At 41.9% G+C, this 18,565-nt stretch overlaps 3 protein-coding genes across 3 annotated transcripts in view; all 3 read left to right on the top strand.

Moving 5' to 3' along the window:
* The window catches only part of LOC120569708 (UPF0538 protein C2orf76 homolog), an 8,136-nt gene extending 7,518 nt beyond the window's left edge, over positions 1-618 (top strand). The window contains exon 5 of the mRNA XM_039817728.1: positions 515-618. Coding sequence (XP_039673662.1) covers positions 515-618 — 104 coding nt within the window. The remainder of the gene's footprint in view (positions 1-514) is intronic.
* The window catches only part of steap3 (STEAP family member 3, metalloreductase), a 35,680-nt gene extending 29,549 nt beyond the window's left edge, over positions 1-6,131 (top strand). The window contains exon 6 of the mRNA XM_039817485.1: positions 5,317-6,131. Within this exon, the coding sequence (XP_039673419.1) occupies positions 5,317-5,586 (270 nt within the window). The 3' untranslated portion in view covers positions 5,587-6,131. The remainder of the gene's footprint in view (positions 1-5,316) is intronic.
* Positions 6,132-8,840: 2,709 nt separating this feature from the next.
* Positions 8,841-17,758, top strand: c12h2orf76 (chromosome 12 C2orf76 homolog). The gene is made up of 5 exons (XM_039817483.1): positions 8,841-9,199; positions 9,293-9,343; positions 11,667-11,704; positions 15,107-15,188; positions 17,539-17,758. Exons 1-5 carry the CDS (start codon positions 9,070-9,072, stop codon positions 17,613-17,615), a joined length of 378 nt encoding a protein of 125 aa, XP_039673417.1. The 5' UTR covers positions 8,841-9,069; the 3' UTR covers positions 17,616-17,758.
* The last annotated feature ends 807 nt before the right edge of the window (positions 17,759-18,565 follow it).

Here is an 18,565-nt window from a genome sequence, read left to right as displayed (position 1 = left end):
ATCGGTATTGCTTCGTTCAGTTGCATTGCTGGAGTAGAAGTAAAAGTCTGCTGTAAAATTATTACTCCAGTAAAGTATAGACACCCAAAATTTCTACTTAAGTAAGGTAACAAAGTATTGTACTTCGTTACTTGACACCTCTGGTCTCAGCCCACTACAGGTTTTTTCAGCTTCTTCCTGCAGCCCCACCGCCTCATCCTAAACACTCTACCCATATTCAAAATGAACCTAAGGACTGCCGTGGACCTCCCAATTGTGTGTGAACCTAACTCTGAGTCTTAAGTCTCAATTCTACAGTCCTGGTCAGAAATATAATTTAAAATTGGGATCACTTAGAGATTCCAGTAAAGTTTGATCGTTTAATCAACTTCATATAAGGCAGGGCAGGATGCTAGGCTAAACCGGTTTACCAACAGGTGTCCTTCTGTTACCTCTTCACTTTGCATTCATCCAGCTCAATAAGCCTGTTGAAAAGGTCTGCTGAGCTGCATGTCATCCTGTGTTTCCCTCTCAGGTCTGGTGGCGGCTGTCTTCCAGCTGGCTAGGGAACCAAATATAAGCGTTTCCCTGGTTGGCTGGACTGCTGGCTTGCTTCGCGGAAGCAGCTGGGCCTGCTGAGCTTCCTCTGCGCTGGACTCCATGCTGTATAAGCATGTCGATGCGCTCTGAACTTTTCTAGCTTACACAGGTGCAGTAGTGCTAGACAGATACTACACTCTACTGAACACTGTTTACCAGCAGGAGAGTAGCCCTAGACACATACTACACTCTACTGAACACTACTTACCAGCAGGTGAGTAGCCCTAGACACATACTACACTCTACTGAACACTACTTACTAGCAGGTGAGTAGCCCTAGACACACATACGGCCATGATGCACCAAGGCGACTAATTAATAAACTAATATCCTACACTGTGATATTTAAATAAAAAGACTCATAATAGACTCTCTCTCTCTATCTACCTATCTATCTCTCTCTCTCTCTCTCTCTCTCTCTCTCTCTCTCTCTCTCTCTCTCTCTCTCTCTTCACCGCTAAACAATTATCCCCTAGCAAGCAAGCTAGCTTTCCAGCTAGTCTCTAAATTAGTAAAATGTAACAAGTTAATTAGAGCTGTCAAACGATTATTATTTTTTAATCGTGATTAATCGCAGAATTTCTGTAGGTATCGAGATAAATCGCATGCTTTTATCACATGATTAAAATTCTATTATTTTGCATTTCAGTGGAACAATGGAAAGCAATTCTTACCAGTTGATCGATTGGGAATCAAATGAATGCAAAGAAAGTGACTTTATGAACTTGATTTTAAGATTTGTATTTGTTTATTATTTTGAATCTAGAGTCAATATTAGGTTTGGGTATTGTTTGGTTTTTAAAGCGGTACTTTTAAAATGGTACCGGTGCCTTAACAGATACTTTTTAAGGAAGTAAAAAAAAAAAGAAGGGTACTAAACAACAGTTGGCGACATTAAAGAATGGCTTGTTTATTGCTAAGGCCATATGGTCAAAATTAAATCATTTAATAATGATGTAATAACTATAACAACTTATTTCACTAGTCAATAGGTGTTGAATGACAAAACAACCATTAGATGGGAAAAGGGCATTTAATAATTGTGTTTTGCCAACACGGCAGCTGGAGTTTGTTACATTCGGTGTTGGAATCCTCTACAGTGAAATACAGACTTTACACCATTTAGCTTTAGCTGCATAGTAAACGTGTTTTAATCCAGCTACTAGCTAGCGTGACTAACATTAGCTGCGCAAGTGTAGTCGTGTAACTAGCGGCCACGCGCGAGCGATGTTTCTGTTGCCTGTAACGTCTGTTTCAGAGCATCAGAGAGAAGGGCAGGCATATCAGTGTCGGAATGAGGCAATCAACCGTTGCTGTTATTCGGTCCGGTAGATACCGGTCATTTAAGGCACCGGTGCCGTATTAGCACCGGATTTCGGTACCCAACCCTGTCAACCCGTCCGTGAGTTTTGAAAAATAAAAAGCGCCATTCAGAATTGTGTTGCTGCTGCATTTCTCCATCATGCCTGCAGCCTGCAGGATGTGTTACAAGGAAGTATGGCAAAGGGTCAAAATAGTAGCCTGTTAGGCACGACGCGAAGCCGAGTGAAATGAAAATAAATTAATAAATGGCGGCATGCGATTAAAAAAAAAAATGAACGCGTTATGCTTTCGGCTCTTAATGCGTAACGTGGTTAATGCTGACAGCCCTAAAGTTAATGTTTAATTCACACGCTCCTTGTCACATTGTAGGAAAGCACATTGCTATCACCAGATGAGTGACAATTTTCTGTGAGCAGTGTATGATGAAGGCATGATGGGTGGCTGAAATTAGCAAACTAACATTCCCTTTTTTACATTCTATCACTTTTAGGTGAAAACTGGTGTTGAAAATTCGTGGGTTGAGCAGCTGGTTTGGAGGTCTGACCTTTACCTGTCCTGTGGAATTCTGGGATTGGGAATCCTGGCTGTGCTGGCTGTTACCTCTCTGCCCTCGGTGGGAAATGCCCTCAACTGGAAGGAGTTTACATTTGTTCAGGTCAGCAGACAGCTCTATGAGAAATGGTTTTGGTTATTGTAGTATTGTCCTCCCGTCCATACTGGCTGCCATGGGTCAGTAATGACAGGGGAAAATAAAAACTTTGGAAGTTGCACATTTATTTAAGACTAATCTTCCTGCAGTCCAACACAAGACAAACATTTCAAAGCAACATATTGTTCTATCAGAAAAATGAAAACCTCCTGAATCTTATAAAACAAAAGGCACAGATGGATGTTTTTCATGTTATAAAAACAACAGAACAGTGACATGAAATAAAACAAATAACAGAAGAAATAAGCGAATCAAACAGGTTTCAACCTTATCTCCTTACTTACTGTACAACAGCTTCTCTTAGTATCTTTTTGAAGCGGAGGCTGTTACCATATGTTACAGCTCTATACATTACCATTATTGGTTCTGGGCAGAGGCAGAGTAAAGCCATAACCTACGGACAATCTGGTATCATAACCATGTCTATCATTGGTAAGGTAATAGCGCGGAGAAGAGGCTGGTGGGTCAGGCAGCATGCTAGTCTTTCATCTACCGTCATCCATGACAGCCCGGTATGCTTCTCTTCCACATTACTCCTTGTGGAGCAGCGAAGAACGAGGCACGCTGTAATTTGACAAGCTCCTGTTTTGACCCACCAGACCAGATCATAGAGCAATAGTCTAGATGGGACAAGACTAGAGACTGTGTTACTAAAATGTTGGGTCTGTCAACAGAGGAGCATATCTTCTAATGATTGGAGATGTTTTTGCCCCCCAACAATTTGGCCACTTTTACCTGTTCGATAGCATCTCCCTGCAATGAAAGGCACATCAATGAGCAATATCTGCTGACAGAGGGCCAACGCCGATCGTTTTTGGGTTGTTTAGTTTAGTTCTAGCAGCTGATAGGACTGTGTGAAGTGTTGGCCAGTGTGCCTGTTTGTAGTGTATTAGGATCTCCACTAGGTGGCAGTGTAAAGGGCTATATAATGGTGTATCACCAGTAGGCCTATGAAAAAGAATCACAAGTCAGCCTTGTTAGTTTCTTAAGCCCCTTTCCTAGATATGCAGATATGCAAGTTTTTGAATGGGAAATGTGCTAATGATAGACAGACTCCTTTCCCATTGCAAGTAGACTAATACGCCTTTTGTTTATTTCTTCTGGTGCGTCCCATTCCACATCACGAACGCGCCCCAAAAAGGGTGTTAACTTTTCCTGCTACAGCTTACAGTGCACAAAACTGCAAACTCTGCTGTAGCGTTCTTATTATCCATCCATGTGCTGTGTGTTGACTTGATGGCTTCGCTTACTAAACCTAAACTCTCCTCTGCTCCGGCCGTCACGCCTGCAGCCGACGAAGCAAAGAAAACTAGGCTGTCTGTTCCGACGTATTTTTTTTTAAACTATTTTTACGAGAAATGACCTATGCAGTTGCTGAATCGGTCAGTTTAAAAGCTTTCGTGAGCTGTGAGAGGCGTTGTGGGTGGGGGGGTTAGGGTGGTGGAAAAAATCGATACAGTATAGTATTGCGACACTATACACGATACACAGATGCCAAGTATGGGTCTTTATGATTTATGTGTTGGTCAGTTTGTCTGCTTGACAATCCCATTTTGCAGCAATAAAATGGAAGTGAGATGAACAAACAGAGAAATGTATCTTTTTAGATAAAACAGATGTTGACAACATTTTCCTTTGGGGACATCATTTGAAATTGGGAAAGATTTGAAGTTGGAAAAAGGTAATAAATTGCAATATATCGCAGAATATTGCAATATGTTTAAAATCGCAATAGTATCGTGACATAGGTATCGTGATGATATCGTATCGTGAGGCCTCTGGGGATTCTGTGCATGCTTCAAACTTCCTTCAACTCAGAGCAGAAACAACGCCTGACGTCCTTTAGCTTCACAGCAAAATAACAGTTGGCTGAGCGCGGATGATTTGATGGTTGCCTAGCAAGAATAACAAAAGACGCAGGTGGCATTGCTCTGTCTGATCAGAGCGGCATTACAGCTGCACTGATCAGTATTTCTGATATTGCTAATTGTAAAATGACAGTGACAAACCCGCAGAGATCCCCAACTCTGCTCTTTCTCTCAGCTCTCCTGAACCTTTGGCCACTTTTAGCTCATAGTTGAGTCTCGCCACTCGGCTGCAGGCGTTCCAGTGATGAAGCGGTGATAAACCCCTGTACTCTACCTGCTCGGCTGCAGACAGACTGGGTCTGAGGCGCGCTAGCAGTTCCAGAGATTTGGTTCAGGAGCTGGTGGAGACCAGTAACAGGAACAGCTACAGGGAGAGAGCATCCATGCACCAGCAGTGAATAACCGACTCCAAAAGAATGCTAAAGTTTACTCAAAGATCTAACAATATTAGAATATGATGAAATATTATTCATGAAGCTATCCAGCATTATATCAGAGTTGAAGGCTCCACCTTTTACCGCGCAGTATAAAGGGAGACTATTAATAGTTCATAGTTCTACATCTACGACTACTACAGCCAGAAACACCGGTGAAATACACTCAGCAGAGATATTCATTTCCAAATGGCGTGTTGGTATTTAACAACTAGAGCCTGCCAATCAAAGTGCAGAGCCCCGAAGCCCCACCCCCGCAGCTGCACAGAGCGCTGGTCCCTTGTTTATTCACAGTTTATTATTATTACAAATTGCACCCAGTTCCACAGGCGACCCTAACAATGAGTGTGTTCTAATGCTCTCCTTTCTCCACCTTATATTTTGTCTTTTTGTGGTTCTCCAGTCAGGACTTGGCTATGCAGCCTTAACGCTCTCCGTCATGCACACTCTCTTCTTCGGCTGGGACTTTGCCTTCTTCCCTTCGGCCTACCGTTACCACCTACCCCCGGTGTACCTGCTGGCCCTCATCCTGCCCTGCACCGTCCTGGTGGGACGGGTCTTCCTGGCCCTGCCCTGCCTCATGTTCAGACTGGCAAAGATCCGCAGGGGCTGGGAGTGCACACGACACCGCCCCCCAAACCATCCGGAGCCAGAGGCAGCTGGGGACGTCTAGGGGCTATAGGAAGGGCAGCCAGAGGTGTCTTTTCTCTCTGTGAGAGTGTAAACTCCACTTCCTCTGTGCTTTGACAAGGCTACAGCAGGACATGAAGTCATGGCTGCCCTCTTCCTCTCTGACACTAACAAGAATAAGACCCAGAGAGAGAGAGGGCGCAAGAGATCATTTAGAGCAGTGATAGAACCCTGCAGGGATCCCGCTGTGGACTTCATTTTACTCTCAGAACTTTTGAAGTGAGATTTCTTTAAGTTTATATGTTTGCAGTTAGGCTGTAGCATCACTGCCAGGACACCAGGACAACTCCTCCACAACAGAGCCAGGACTGTGCCTTTAGCTGGACACTCGTACACTACACTAGATAGAATGTTGTTCAATGCATTCATGTGATAATACACCTCTGCTTGATACCAGGTTGAATATATATCAGAATCAGAAAAGCTTTATTACCAAGTAAGTTTTTTACACATACAAGGAATTTGTTTTGGTGTTTTAGGTGCATGTCACACATTCTCTAAAATAAGAGGTTAAACAGAATAAAACTATATACAATACATACATTACATACCTACATACTACACATACATACATACATACATACATACATACATACATACAGTATTAGTGCAGAGGAGTGGTTGAGTATAAAAAATTGAAACTGTTTTTATTTGTGGTTCCTTGTAGTGATGGCCTAATGAAGCTTCATGAGTCTTTGTGAAGCATTTTCTTTATTTTCTGAGCCCACTAGGTGGCGCTGTTGGTTTAAAGCAAAAGGCTCAAGGAATGGCAACTCTGTGTGCTTTCAACCCTTTGTTGAACAGAGAGCGCCATCTAGTGGGCTCAGAAAATAAAGCAAATGGTTGACGAAGCTTCATTAAGCTTCATTTGGCCATCACTATTGCTTAAAACCACACCGAGACAGACGGGTCAGCAACGCTCAGGTTGTGTCTTCGCAGCAGATGTCTGAAGTGAGAGTGCAGAGTGACAGGATCCGTGATCAATGTGAAATGTTTAAGGATGCTGCGTGCGACTTTTCCATGAAGCCAACTTCTGGCCACACTTCTCCAGACAGTAGATGGGTGTACCTGGGTCCCACTGGTTTCTGCCAGTTCGGAGCTGATGGCACTGCTGGACATCTTCCAATTACCAAGGGAAATAAGCTTGATGGGTTTCTCATCAAGTTTCCTCGGCCAACCACTGCGCTTCACGATCCTCAACGCCCCCTGACTGTTTGCAGGTGTACCTCAATTAAAATTAATTTTTTTTTTAAAAAAAAAAAAAATAAGAATTGATGCAGGTTTGAAGACAAAGTGTAGTAACACCAAGTATTGATGTGATTTAGATGTTCTTTTGGTCGCTCTCTTTGCATTTTGTAAATTGATAAAAATAAACAATCATTTATATTTTTGAAAGCATTCTTAGTTTACAGCATTTTTCCACACCTGCCTAAGACTTTTGGACAGTATGTGTGTGTGTTGTGTGTGTGTGTATATTGTGTGTGTGTATGTATGTATTTGTATATGTGTATGTGTATGTATATTGTGTATATATATATATATAAATAAATATATAAATAAATAAATGTGTGTGTGTATATATACGTAAAAAATATTTGTATAAAACGTCCTCACTTTCAACTGCTTTTATTTTCAGCCAACTTACATGCGTAAAACTTTGTATGAACATAAAACAATTCAGCTACTAAGAAATAAACTGAACAATGTTACACATACATGTGACTAACAGAAATGGAAAAATGTGTCCCTGAACAAAGGATGGTCAAAATCAAAAGTCCCAGTCAGTATCTGGGTGGCCACCAGCTGCATTAAGTACTGCAGTGCATCTCCTCCTCATGGACTGCACCAGGTTTGCCAGTTCTTGCTGTGAGATGTTACCCCACTCTTCCACCAAGGCACCTGCAAGTTCCCGGACATTTCTGGGGGAGATGGTTCTCGCCCTTATACCCTCCGATCCAACAGGTCCCAGACGTGCTAATGGGATTGAGACCTGGGCTCTTCGCTTAGTCACATGTCTGTGAAACGTTGTTCGGTTTATTTCTTAGTAGTTGTATATGTATGTATTCTGAATGGGCTAAGTATTATAACTTCTACAACTTTTAACTATTTTTATGCTAATTCTTTTGTACTTTTACTTCAGTAATATTTTGAAATTTTTACTTGTATCAGGATGGACTTGTATAGAGTATTTTTACACTGTGGTATTGCACTTTTACTCTTTAAAAGATCTGAGTACTTGTTCCATGCCTGTGAGCAGCACACACACTGCTATGAATGTGTGGACACTGTGAAACAGGTGACAATGGGAGAAATGACCAAACAAAGTCATAAATATAATAATACATTTATTTGATATAGCTTTAAAAGGTAGCCACTCGAAGCCACCTTTTGCAGGTAAAGACAAAGAAAAACAAGATCAGTACAGCACAAAGATTAACAACTAGAGATAGAATATTAAAAGTGTGAAGCAAAGCAGCATAGAAACAGGATATAAAAAAGAAAAAGGAAAAGGACGAGTGAGTGGTGAGTGAGAGTCTTGTAGGTGATGAGGAGGATTTAGAACTGGATTCTCTGTGTTGGATGGGGTTGAGGTGGAGGTCTCGGAGGACTGGAGTGATGTGGTCTGGGAGTGAGTAAACAGGGGCTCAGTATTGATATATTGTAGGTTTTGAGGAATGAGGTGGGTGTGCCATACAGACGCTGTTGCAGTAGTCCAGTGGTGAGGTGATGAATGCGTGGATGAGTGTTTCAGTGGCTTTTACACAGAACTGCTTGTTTCCCCAATAAATCATTATTTATAGATTATTGTGGTATAAGCATCCGCCTATAATAATAATCTTAATAACACTAAGAAGTAAGGGTGCTCATGTGCCGACTGATACAGGCTAGCTCTGCTTTTAATTTGGAATCATAAAACAGGTTTCACTCTCCATACACCCGATGCTGTGGGTGGCGCTATTCACCAATAAAGAAGAAGGGAAAAAAGAAGAGCAGCTTGGTTATCGACTCATCAAGTCTTGAGCTCAACGTGCTCGTGGCGTCGGGGCTCGGGCTGATCTCCGCCTTATCAGATATCCGGTAACGTTAGAGCGCCTACGTCACCATGGATGTATTTTGGGAACGTCACAGACATATGCTAACACACCCACGCCAAACAACTGGACGGTAGCTGTTGACGTTAGCTGGTAGCTGGAAGTTGTTGGCTGTTGACATTAGCTCTTACGTTAATTAGCTGTTCTGTTAACGTTAGCTGTTAGCTGGAAGTTGTTGGCTGTTGACATTAGCTGTTAGCTGTTAACGTTAGCTGGTAGCTGGAAGTTGTTGGCTGTTGACATTAGCTCTTAGCTGTTAACGTTAGCTGTTGGCTGTTAACGTTAGCTGTTAGCTGGAAGTTGTTGGCTGCGTGACACCACTCCGAGCCAGCGTTTAGTTTCCCCGAGCTGTCCGCGGACAGGCAGCGGGGGACATGGCCGCTGCAGCTGTGGTCACAGTGCGACTGGTCCGCTCCTTCGAGCACAGGAACTTTAAGCCAGTAGTGTTTCACGGAGTCCGGTTAGACCAGACGGTGAACGACTTCATACAGCTGGTCAGAGACGGTGAGTCAGCACAATGACAGACTGTGGCATGCCATGACTCAGCATTGTACCCATGGCAATTCCTCAAGTCATGATAAACTCCGTTTCTTTCAGATATAGCAACACGGCCGGGGCTTCCTCCACCTTTCAAGAAATACGCCTATGGTATGTATGGCTGACATTAGTGTTGTAGACTCGCGTTACATCATCAATAAAATGTATTTGAAGTGGGAAATCACCATTAGACATGGTCTCAGTGCACTTTAGATATCAACTGAGTGAGCTCTTTAACATGTAGTGAGATGAGTGGCACGGCGGAGACTGCTCTATAACCAACATATTTTAAGTTTAGTAGGGGAATGACCAGGAGACCAGCATCAAGGGAGCAGAGTGTGTCAGTGTATACGGTGTAATAAGCTCAGATAAATACGGTGGTGAGAGTCCATGCAGGGCTTTGTATGTTAAAAGAAGAACCTTAAAATCAGCTCTATAGCTTGCACTGGGAGCCAGTGAAGAGAGGCCACAACGGCTGTTGTGTGATCATATTTTCTAGTGTTGCCAAGATTCTGGCTGCAGTGTTCTGGGCAAGTTGAAGGCCTCTAGTGGCACAATTTGGAAGACCAGAAAACAGGACATTGCAGTAATCTAGTCGGGAAGACACAAATGCGTAGATTACAGTTTCAGCATTACGAAATGATAAGATGGGTTGACTCTTGCAATGTTACTGAGATGGAAAAATGCTGTTTGGTAATAGTCTTGATGTGAGACTGGAATGTCAAATCACACCAATGGTTTTTGATGCTCAAGCTTTCAGAGATACAAGCATCAACATTAATAAACAGATTCTTAAATGTAAAGTGCCCATGTTTGGCTGGTCTTACTACTAATAGTTTTATCAGCATTCAACAGCAGAAAGTTCATACCCATCCATCTTTTTTATGTCTGATACACATGCCTCTAAATGTTCACTCTAGAAGAGTCAGAATTGGTATTGTTGTAGTTGACATGTTCAGTTTGATTTGATAAATATGGGTGAAAACCACCCTGGACACCAGTAGAACTCTCCAGACGGCTGTGGTCCACAGTGTGGAAGGCTGCAGCAACAGAGATGTTGAGTCACAGTCAGCAGTAACTAATAGATAATTTACTACTCTGGTCAGGGCACTTTCAGTTGACTGACGGGAACGGAAGCCAGGTTGAAATTTATTTAAAAGATAAGTTGGCTAAGGTTAGCTAATCTCCCTCTTCTCATGTCATGTCTGATGAACAATAAGTTACGGGAGTAAGAAACACAAGGCATTGTGGAGCTAACGTTACGTACAGAGAATAACGTTAGTACAGGGGAGTGACAGGCTGCGGCTGGAAATCTGAAGAAGGATGCGAAATATTTTAACATGACTTTAAAATCATCATCCACCGAGCCAAAATGCTTATGTTATCAGTAGTTGGCTCGTTCTGGCTTCCTAACTGCGTCATGAGTTATAGGAGCTTAGCTGGGAGCTTCATGGAGACAGCTAAAGTTCATGTTAGCTGCCCTACAGCTGTCAGAGTTAGCTTTGACTTCATATAACCTTCTAACAGCTGTATTCTCAGTAATGTGACAATCTGCAAGAAACAGGTTGCTTATAAATCACTAAAATAGTAGTGACCGCACCGTTTGGCTTAGTTATCATTGCCGTTAGCATCGTGGCTAACACTATTGTTACTAGTTTATGACAAATGGTTTTGGCTGTGCTTTCTAACATGATGTCATTGTGCTAACCGAGCAATGTTAGCCTTTACAACAGAGCCGCTTCACTACACTTGTTAGATCATGTTTCATTACAGAGTTCTCTGTTGATTTGTGTTTGTCGCTGTGTGCATGGTGGAAAATAATGTAAACAAAGAGCGGCGGGCCAGAAATGCAATGCGCTATTGACGTAGGTCCCCTTCAAGGCCAGGCTGATGTTAGAAGTCCCTCTAGTGGACAGAACATGTAACTACAACCACATGCTTATAGTGGCATTGACAATGCATAAGCCTGAGTAGTGTAGTACATATTTATAACAGGCTGCATTTGAGCATTAAATATTTGAATATTATTCAAATATAACATTAAATTTGAATGGTATTATAGAGGAAGACTGACCGCTCTAATGGGCAGTAAGTTGGCTCGCAACGGCACGTTCAAGGAGAATTCGTGTTCAGACTAACGTTAACGTTGGCTCATTAGCTTTAGATTAGATTCGTGATGATGTAAAGTTATGTGCAGCATGCTGAGGCAGCAGCTGCTCATTATCACCTCATGTAATGATTATATATTCTGTAGTGTTAAAAAGGGCCACCATGGTTACAAATAATACATTTATAATTGTGTACTTGATGTACTTTGACCAACCAAAACATGTAATGGATAGCAGTGTGTCTGAGCTATTTGGCTTGTTCTGGTATGTGCATGGCACCTGGCTAAATCACCTCTGCATCTGCTTCCATTCTCTTGTATTTTCAGACACAATGAAGATTATCCACCAAGCACATGGAGCAAAGGTATCTATCTTTCACATTCATGTTTTCATAAGTCTGTTTGTTTATGTTTGCGTCATTCACCGAGGGAAATTCCACGCAAGTGTACTTATTGTGGCCATAAAGCTTTTTCTGATTCTGATCTGAAGTGTCACACATGTGCAGAGTGTCCTCATTGTCAGCAGCACCCAGGTTGAGAAGTGGCTCGTTGTTTGCAGCTTTAGTTTTAGTGGTATCTGAGCCACGAAATGGCCCGCTGGCAGATGCCTCTTCATTAAGCAACAAGTCTTTGCTGGTAAAAGTTACAGTAGGGCAGATGTCGTTTGATATTAAATCTAATGAACACAATGATCATAGTGTAGTTATCCTCATCCACTGTCTTATCCTATATTCAAGAGATTCTGGAGAAAAAAAAAACTCAAGTTGCTCGTAGGGCTGGTTACTGAATTCCAATACTTTTTAGGCATCGGCTTTTTAGGCATCGGAGCACAACGCCGGTGTGGGTACGTCTTTTCTGTTTTGCAAACTGAACCCAGTTTTGGTCATTTTGTTACAATAATAATAAACAACGGAGACATTTAAACACATACACACCAATGCTCAGTCATTAATCTGCTTTAAAAGAAAAGACCAATCTTCTAATAGGCACCAAATGCATGGTCTTGGGGGAGTGTGTGGTCTGTAAAGTGTCCTGAGATTACTGCTGTTAGGATTCAAATTCAGCCTTATAGAGCTGCTGTACATTCCAACATGTAATAGCCTAATCATTGTCCTTGAGAAAGGTTGTTGCCCATCAACTCCTAGGTATGCTGTTAATGAACATTTTGTCATATTCCAGTCAGCCTCCTTCCCCTAAAGCTGAACTGTTGATCTTCTTCTTCTCCGGATGATTTTGTCAAAACACCTGTCCTACTGCTGGAGGGGCTTTAAAATGCTCATATTATGCTCATTTCAGGTTCGTAATTGTATTTAGAGGTTGTACCAGAATAGGTTTACATGGTTTAATTTTTAAAAAACACAATATTTTTGTTACTGCACATTGCTGCAGCTCCTCTTTTCACCCTGTGTGTTCAGGTCTCTGTTTTAGCTACAGAGTGAGACATCACACTTCTATCCCATCTTTGTTGGGAGGCACACAAGCGCAGTAGCTAGGTAAGGATTAAGGCTGGGACACACTAACCCGATCGGCCGTTGGACAGTCTGGCGAGGTCAGTGACTCGAGTCTGTTCGGTGTGTCCCATGCCGTCGTCCGTCTGAGGGGCTGTCGTTCTTATTTTGGCCAACCTGACATGTTCAGTCGGCAGTCGGGACTCATCCGGAAATGGCGAGCGGAATGAGTGTGACTAGAGTCTCTCAAAATCTGCTGAAAATCTTTGTTGAGCTGAAATGAAGACAGATTCAGCAACTGCACGGCCTATTTCTCGCCTAAAGTGCCCATATTATGAAAAAAACACTTTTTCTGGGATTTGGGGTGTTCTTTTGTGTCTCTGGTGCTTCCACACACATACAAACTTTGAAAAAAATCCATCCATGCTGTTTTGAGTGAGATACGGTTTCTGAATGTGTCCTGCCTTCAGTCTCCTGGTGAGCTGTTCAAAATCGGCTCGGACTGTGATGTCACAGTCCGAAATGAGCTGGCTAACCACAACCGTTAGCTCGTTAGCATGCTAACCGTTAGCATTAGCATGCTAATGCTAACGCTAGCATGCTACGTCGTTCTCAATAGCAAAGCACTGCTACAACACACACAAGTTCACCATAATCTACAAAAGAACTACTTACATGTGTGCCCTCATTTAGAAGTCTCCCAGCTAATCCTGCCTTGGAACTGACCAAAGTTGGAGAAACAGCCTTTCTTTTACTGTCTCTAGAGTTAGCTAGCTGACATGCTCTACATCTGAGCTACTGCGCATGTGCGAGTGCAATAAAAGATAGTACAGAAGAAGAAGATGAAAAGAGGTCTCACTCTGTAGCTAAAACAGAAACCAGGTGAAAAGAGGATCTGCAGCAGTGAGAGAGAGCTGTGCAGTACAACAACAATATGGTGTTTTTTGAAAATTAAACCATGTAAACCTATTCTGAAACAACCTTAAAATACAGTTATGAACCTGAAAATGAGCATAATATGGGCGCTTTAAAATGTTTCGTTGAACTATTTTAGGACAATATGGGATCGTATTCTGAACGAGCCGCCATGACAGTCTGGCTTTGAATTTCCGGAGAAAACAAACCCATGTGACGCATTCGTCAAATCAGCTGCCGGTTTTCATTTCTTGGGCAACAATACAGAGTAGTGCCGCCTGCTGCTATGGAGACGTATTACGTTTCTCAAGTCGGTGTCGCCTCAGTGTGTTCCGAGGCAGTTTTTTGGACCTCGGGGGCCCGACTGATCATTTCGACTGGCTTTTCTGTCAACGGTTGGCCGTCTGGTGTGTGTGTCTCGGCTATTACATCAGCTAGCTGTTTGTTTCTCTAACTTCAGTCAGTACAAGGCAGGATTAGCCGGGAGACATCTTCTAAAAGAGGGCACACTTCCAACTTTGCGTGGAATACCTGCAGAACAGGGACATGGAGGTAGTTCTTTTGGAGATTATGGTGAACTAGTGTGTGTTGTAGCAGTGTTTTGCCATAGAGAACGAGCTAGCATGCTACGGTTAGCCACCTCGTCTCGGCTAGTGACGTAGAAAGCCCTGCAGATTTTGAACAGCTCACCAGGAGACTGAAGGCAGGAATCATTCAGAAACCGTATCTCACTCAAAACAGCATGGATGTTGTTTTTTTCAAAGTTTGTGTGTGTGTGGAAGCACCAGAGACACAAAATAACACCCCAAATCCCAGAAAAAGTGATTTTTTTTTTTTTTTTCATAATATGTGTACTCTAAAAGCCCTTTTAAAGATCAAAACTCATGAGGAATTGATGCTTCTGAATTGTAAACCACGGCGCTATGTTTCATAGGTACTGTTGTTTAATTTGAGTCAATCCTACAACACCTTGGTGCTGTACCCACTGGTGCATTGTATGTATTGTATCAATCCGTCTTAATGTTTCTATGTTTCTTCATTGTTGTAAGAGCAGCTAAAGTTGTCAGAAGTCAGTTGTCGAAGTCCAAGAAAAGTAGGTTGAGTTGAAGTGAGCGTGTTCCCTGGGGGCTTAGTTTGCCTTGCCTTGCCTTGCCTTGCCTTGCCTTGGAGTCAGGCCTTGTCGTCGCGTTGACATCCTTGCGTGGACCATGACTGGTCCTTGGTCGTGTCAACTCGAAGCTAAGAGACCATCTCGAAGCTGGATCGCCACGGAATGAGCTCGAAATGATCTGTACATTCACAACTGAAGCCCCCCTCGGACTCAGCTGTAGTGTAGTTTGGGAGTTCTGTGCTTCTTTAAAAAACCTTGTTGCCATCTGAATATAAACATTTGTTTTTTGGCAGACTAATGAGTTGGTGATGAGTTTAGAGGACGATGAAAAGCTGATCCTGCAGGATGGCCAAACCCTTACAGCTGCTGGCGTTGGTAAGACTTGAGTTCAGTTCTCACTGTGTACTCTGTTCAGGGAATGAAACTTCCTACATAGCTACATATATAAGGGATGTCAATCGATTCAATATTTAAATTAATCTCATGATTGTCCGTAGTTAACTCACATTTGGTATCTGTTTTAAATGTGCTTTTAAAGGGACTTGTTTCCAGCGTTTAAAGGAATATGTTTCCAGCGTTTAAAGGGATATGTTTCCAGAACACATCCCTTTTTAAATGCTGGAAACACATCCCTTTTAAAGGTCCAATATGAAGGGAATTTCTCCCATCTAGCGTTGAGATAATCGCAATCAACTCTCTCGCGGTTCAAAGTACGTATTACAGCTACAGTAGCCTTCACGCTTCAAAAAGACGGTCTCTTGCTCTTTTCAATATCCTTTTTCATGAATACGTGTGGTCTTCCATTTTTCCTTCTTCAAACTTGCAGGGGCCGGGAAGCTACGATACCTGTTAGCAGCATTAGCAGTAGAGGTCGACCGATTCATCGGTTTTGCTGATTATTGGATAGTTGATTGGTGGAACTATCGTTATCGGCAAAAATCCATACCGATAGATTTTTCTGGTTGCGTCCGTTGCTGGAGCGGCTGAGAAGCGCGCTGTCATTCATTACACAGTACGCGAGAGCTGAGAAGGGTCTGCTGGCATCATGCATTACAATAGAGGCCTCTAGAGGCGAAATAAAAACTATCACTGTTGTTTATTTTCGACACGTGTTACTGCGCACTGCACGGAGAGCACATGCTGTGCGGAGAAGGCTGACATCAGATACGTGTTTAAAGCATCGGCAGCAAAAAGGTATGTATACAGTACATTTTGTCATATCATTATAAAGTTATTAATTTGTTGAATAGATGCTGCATTAGTAGAGAAAGAACAGCACAACAGTATGTTTGTTTGCTTTCGAGGCTGAGATGACGCTAAACATTAGCAGTAGGCTAACTTACCTCAAGCGGTTAAACACTGACAAAAATAAACGCAAGTCCGAACCAAATGGATCATCCACGATCCCAAACGGCACCTCTGATTCATATTTAGATAATTTAATAACCGTTAAACATAGAGACTTACTGATTGCTGCAGCTAAAAGCTAACAAATTAGCCGTCATGGGGGTGTCTTTGGTGTCTTTCTAGCCTTTACAGGTGATTTTCTATCCAGCCTGAAACTTGTGCCTTTTTTCGGGGTTGTTGAGCATTAAATCCAAACAGTTACATCCAAGATTTATCCACTTGATGTCCATAATTCATCACGTTTTTGGTCATTTCTGCCGCTCACTCCGTGCTACCGACAAGGTAATCTCCCATGATGCCTTTGTTTAGGTTTTCAACCAATGGGAAGGCAGGTCCGTCACACATTAGGCCTTATATGGGCATCCAAGCGAGAACAGAGAGTATATAGTGGGAAAGATAGATCCCTCCAGGTCCAAGATCGTCTGTTACCGTTCTAAACCGTTCTACAGAGAAGAATGGCGTCACTGTTTTGAGATTTGGCATATATTTGGGCCTTTTTTGAAGAAATGTAAATAGTTTGTCCTTTTATATGAATTATAATGCTCGTTATGTTTATTTTTGCACTGGATGACTCGAAATATGTAGGATAACTGTTTTAGACAACCCACATGCTCGTGTAGCATTGCTGTGGGTGTATCAATACTAAATACTATCGGTCGATTAATCGGTTATCGGCAAATACGGCCCAACTTAGGTATCGGTAAAATCGGTCGACCTCTAATTAGCAGCACTGTGAGTTTATCATGGGACAGAGAAAGGCGGAGCAGTATGTCCTGTATGTCCCTTACCGGGTAACGTATTTCAAGATGGAGCACGAATATGGAGCGTCTACCCCAGTTCATGCAAATGTAATATTTCAAGCCCAAAGGAATACTTGGAATTGATGGTGGAGGTAAATATTCATGAAAAAGGACAAGTTGGTGAACGGGTAACACAGATTTTGATAAAGAACAACTGAACACTTTACACACTGGACCATTAAATGCTGGAAACCCATCCCTTTAAACTTTCTTTATTGTCTTATATTTCCCTGATTACTAAGGTCTATAGCACCTGTTTATCAAAGCTTTTGACGTATGCATATACAAATGTGTATACACGTCCCCAAACTGTAGCCTGACATATATGGTCATTTCTTCATAAAAAATGGTGTTCCTATTCTCAGAATGTCCTGTAATGATATTCTAATGCCAGTAATGGAAGTATAAAAATGATTTGTAAGCAATAAGTCTATTAGGATGTGACTGTCCCGGAGCTGCTGCTAGTGGTTCAGTGTTGTCCCAGTGTTAACTTGAACCATTTGTGTTTGTTGTTTCAGCCAATGAAACAGAAGTGGCCTTCTTTAGACAGGAAGACTACAGCGTCTATAAAGCCAATCCCCAAACTGCTTGGTGACCTCAGTATTACTTTAGCTCAACAACCACGTTTCCATCAGTTTTCTTTCTTTTTTTTTCAGTCTTTTTCTTCTGATAGTTGTGACCATTGACATTCATTTTCATTGTTTTAAAATATGCTGAATAATAAAGTTCTGGAACTGATGAAGTTTTTTTGAGTGTTTTTTAAAGTGTATTAAGAGAGTAACATGTACTAAAGGAATTGAAATGCTCAGTAGTCCAGCAGCCAGCCTTTGATCGCTCTGGCCAAGGGCTAAAAGCCGCCCCAGCTTTACTTCTGCTCCGTCACACTCTCCTTTCTCTTGTGAGGGTCAGGGTTTGAACATTAAAGCAGAATAGAATCACAGAATACAAGTATTAACCTGAAAATGCTATAGAATGGTTGCCCTTTAAAACAATGTTACTGTTGTATTTATTCAATTCAAATACTGTTGTATTTATTCAACTCAACAGTTGTGGAGGTCTGCATCAGCCAATTATACTGGAGTTTGCGGTTTTTTTTTTATTTTTATTTTTTTTTAAACAATCGTTTTCTGGAGTGTCCTCTTTTAAGTCCGCCTTCCATGTCTCAAGTCCAGTGGCAGACCATGTATTTTACACCTGGGCCTTCAGTACTCTCCTACAGCAATCGCACACCTTTGACTAACCCCACCATGGCAATAGGACTTTTTGAAAGAGTAATCATTCGTTACCCTTCTAAAAAACTAACTACCCTTCTGAAAAACAGTAACTAATCATTCGTTACTCTTTCAAAAACAGTAACTAATCATTAACTACCTATTTTTTTGTGTACCTTATTGTAAAGTGTTACAAAGAAACAAAAAAAAACCTCAACAACCGGTCACTTTTACTCATACGGTGACCACAAAGCAATCAAAAATGCCGTTAACAGCTGTCCACTTTGCCTTAAAAAAATTCCAGCAGCAGTCAGACTCTTTTTTTTTTTTTTTT

This window comes from Perca fluviatilis, chromosome 12 (genome assembly GCF_010015445.1).
Source record: "Perca fluviatilis chromosome 12, GENO_Pfluv_1.0, whole genome shotgun sequence".
Classification (NCBI taxonomy): Eukaryota; Metazoa; Chordata; class Actinopteri; order Perciformes; family Percidae; genus Perca; species Perca fluviatilis.
This window is presented reverse-complemented; position numbering and strand designations above follow the sequence as displayed.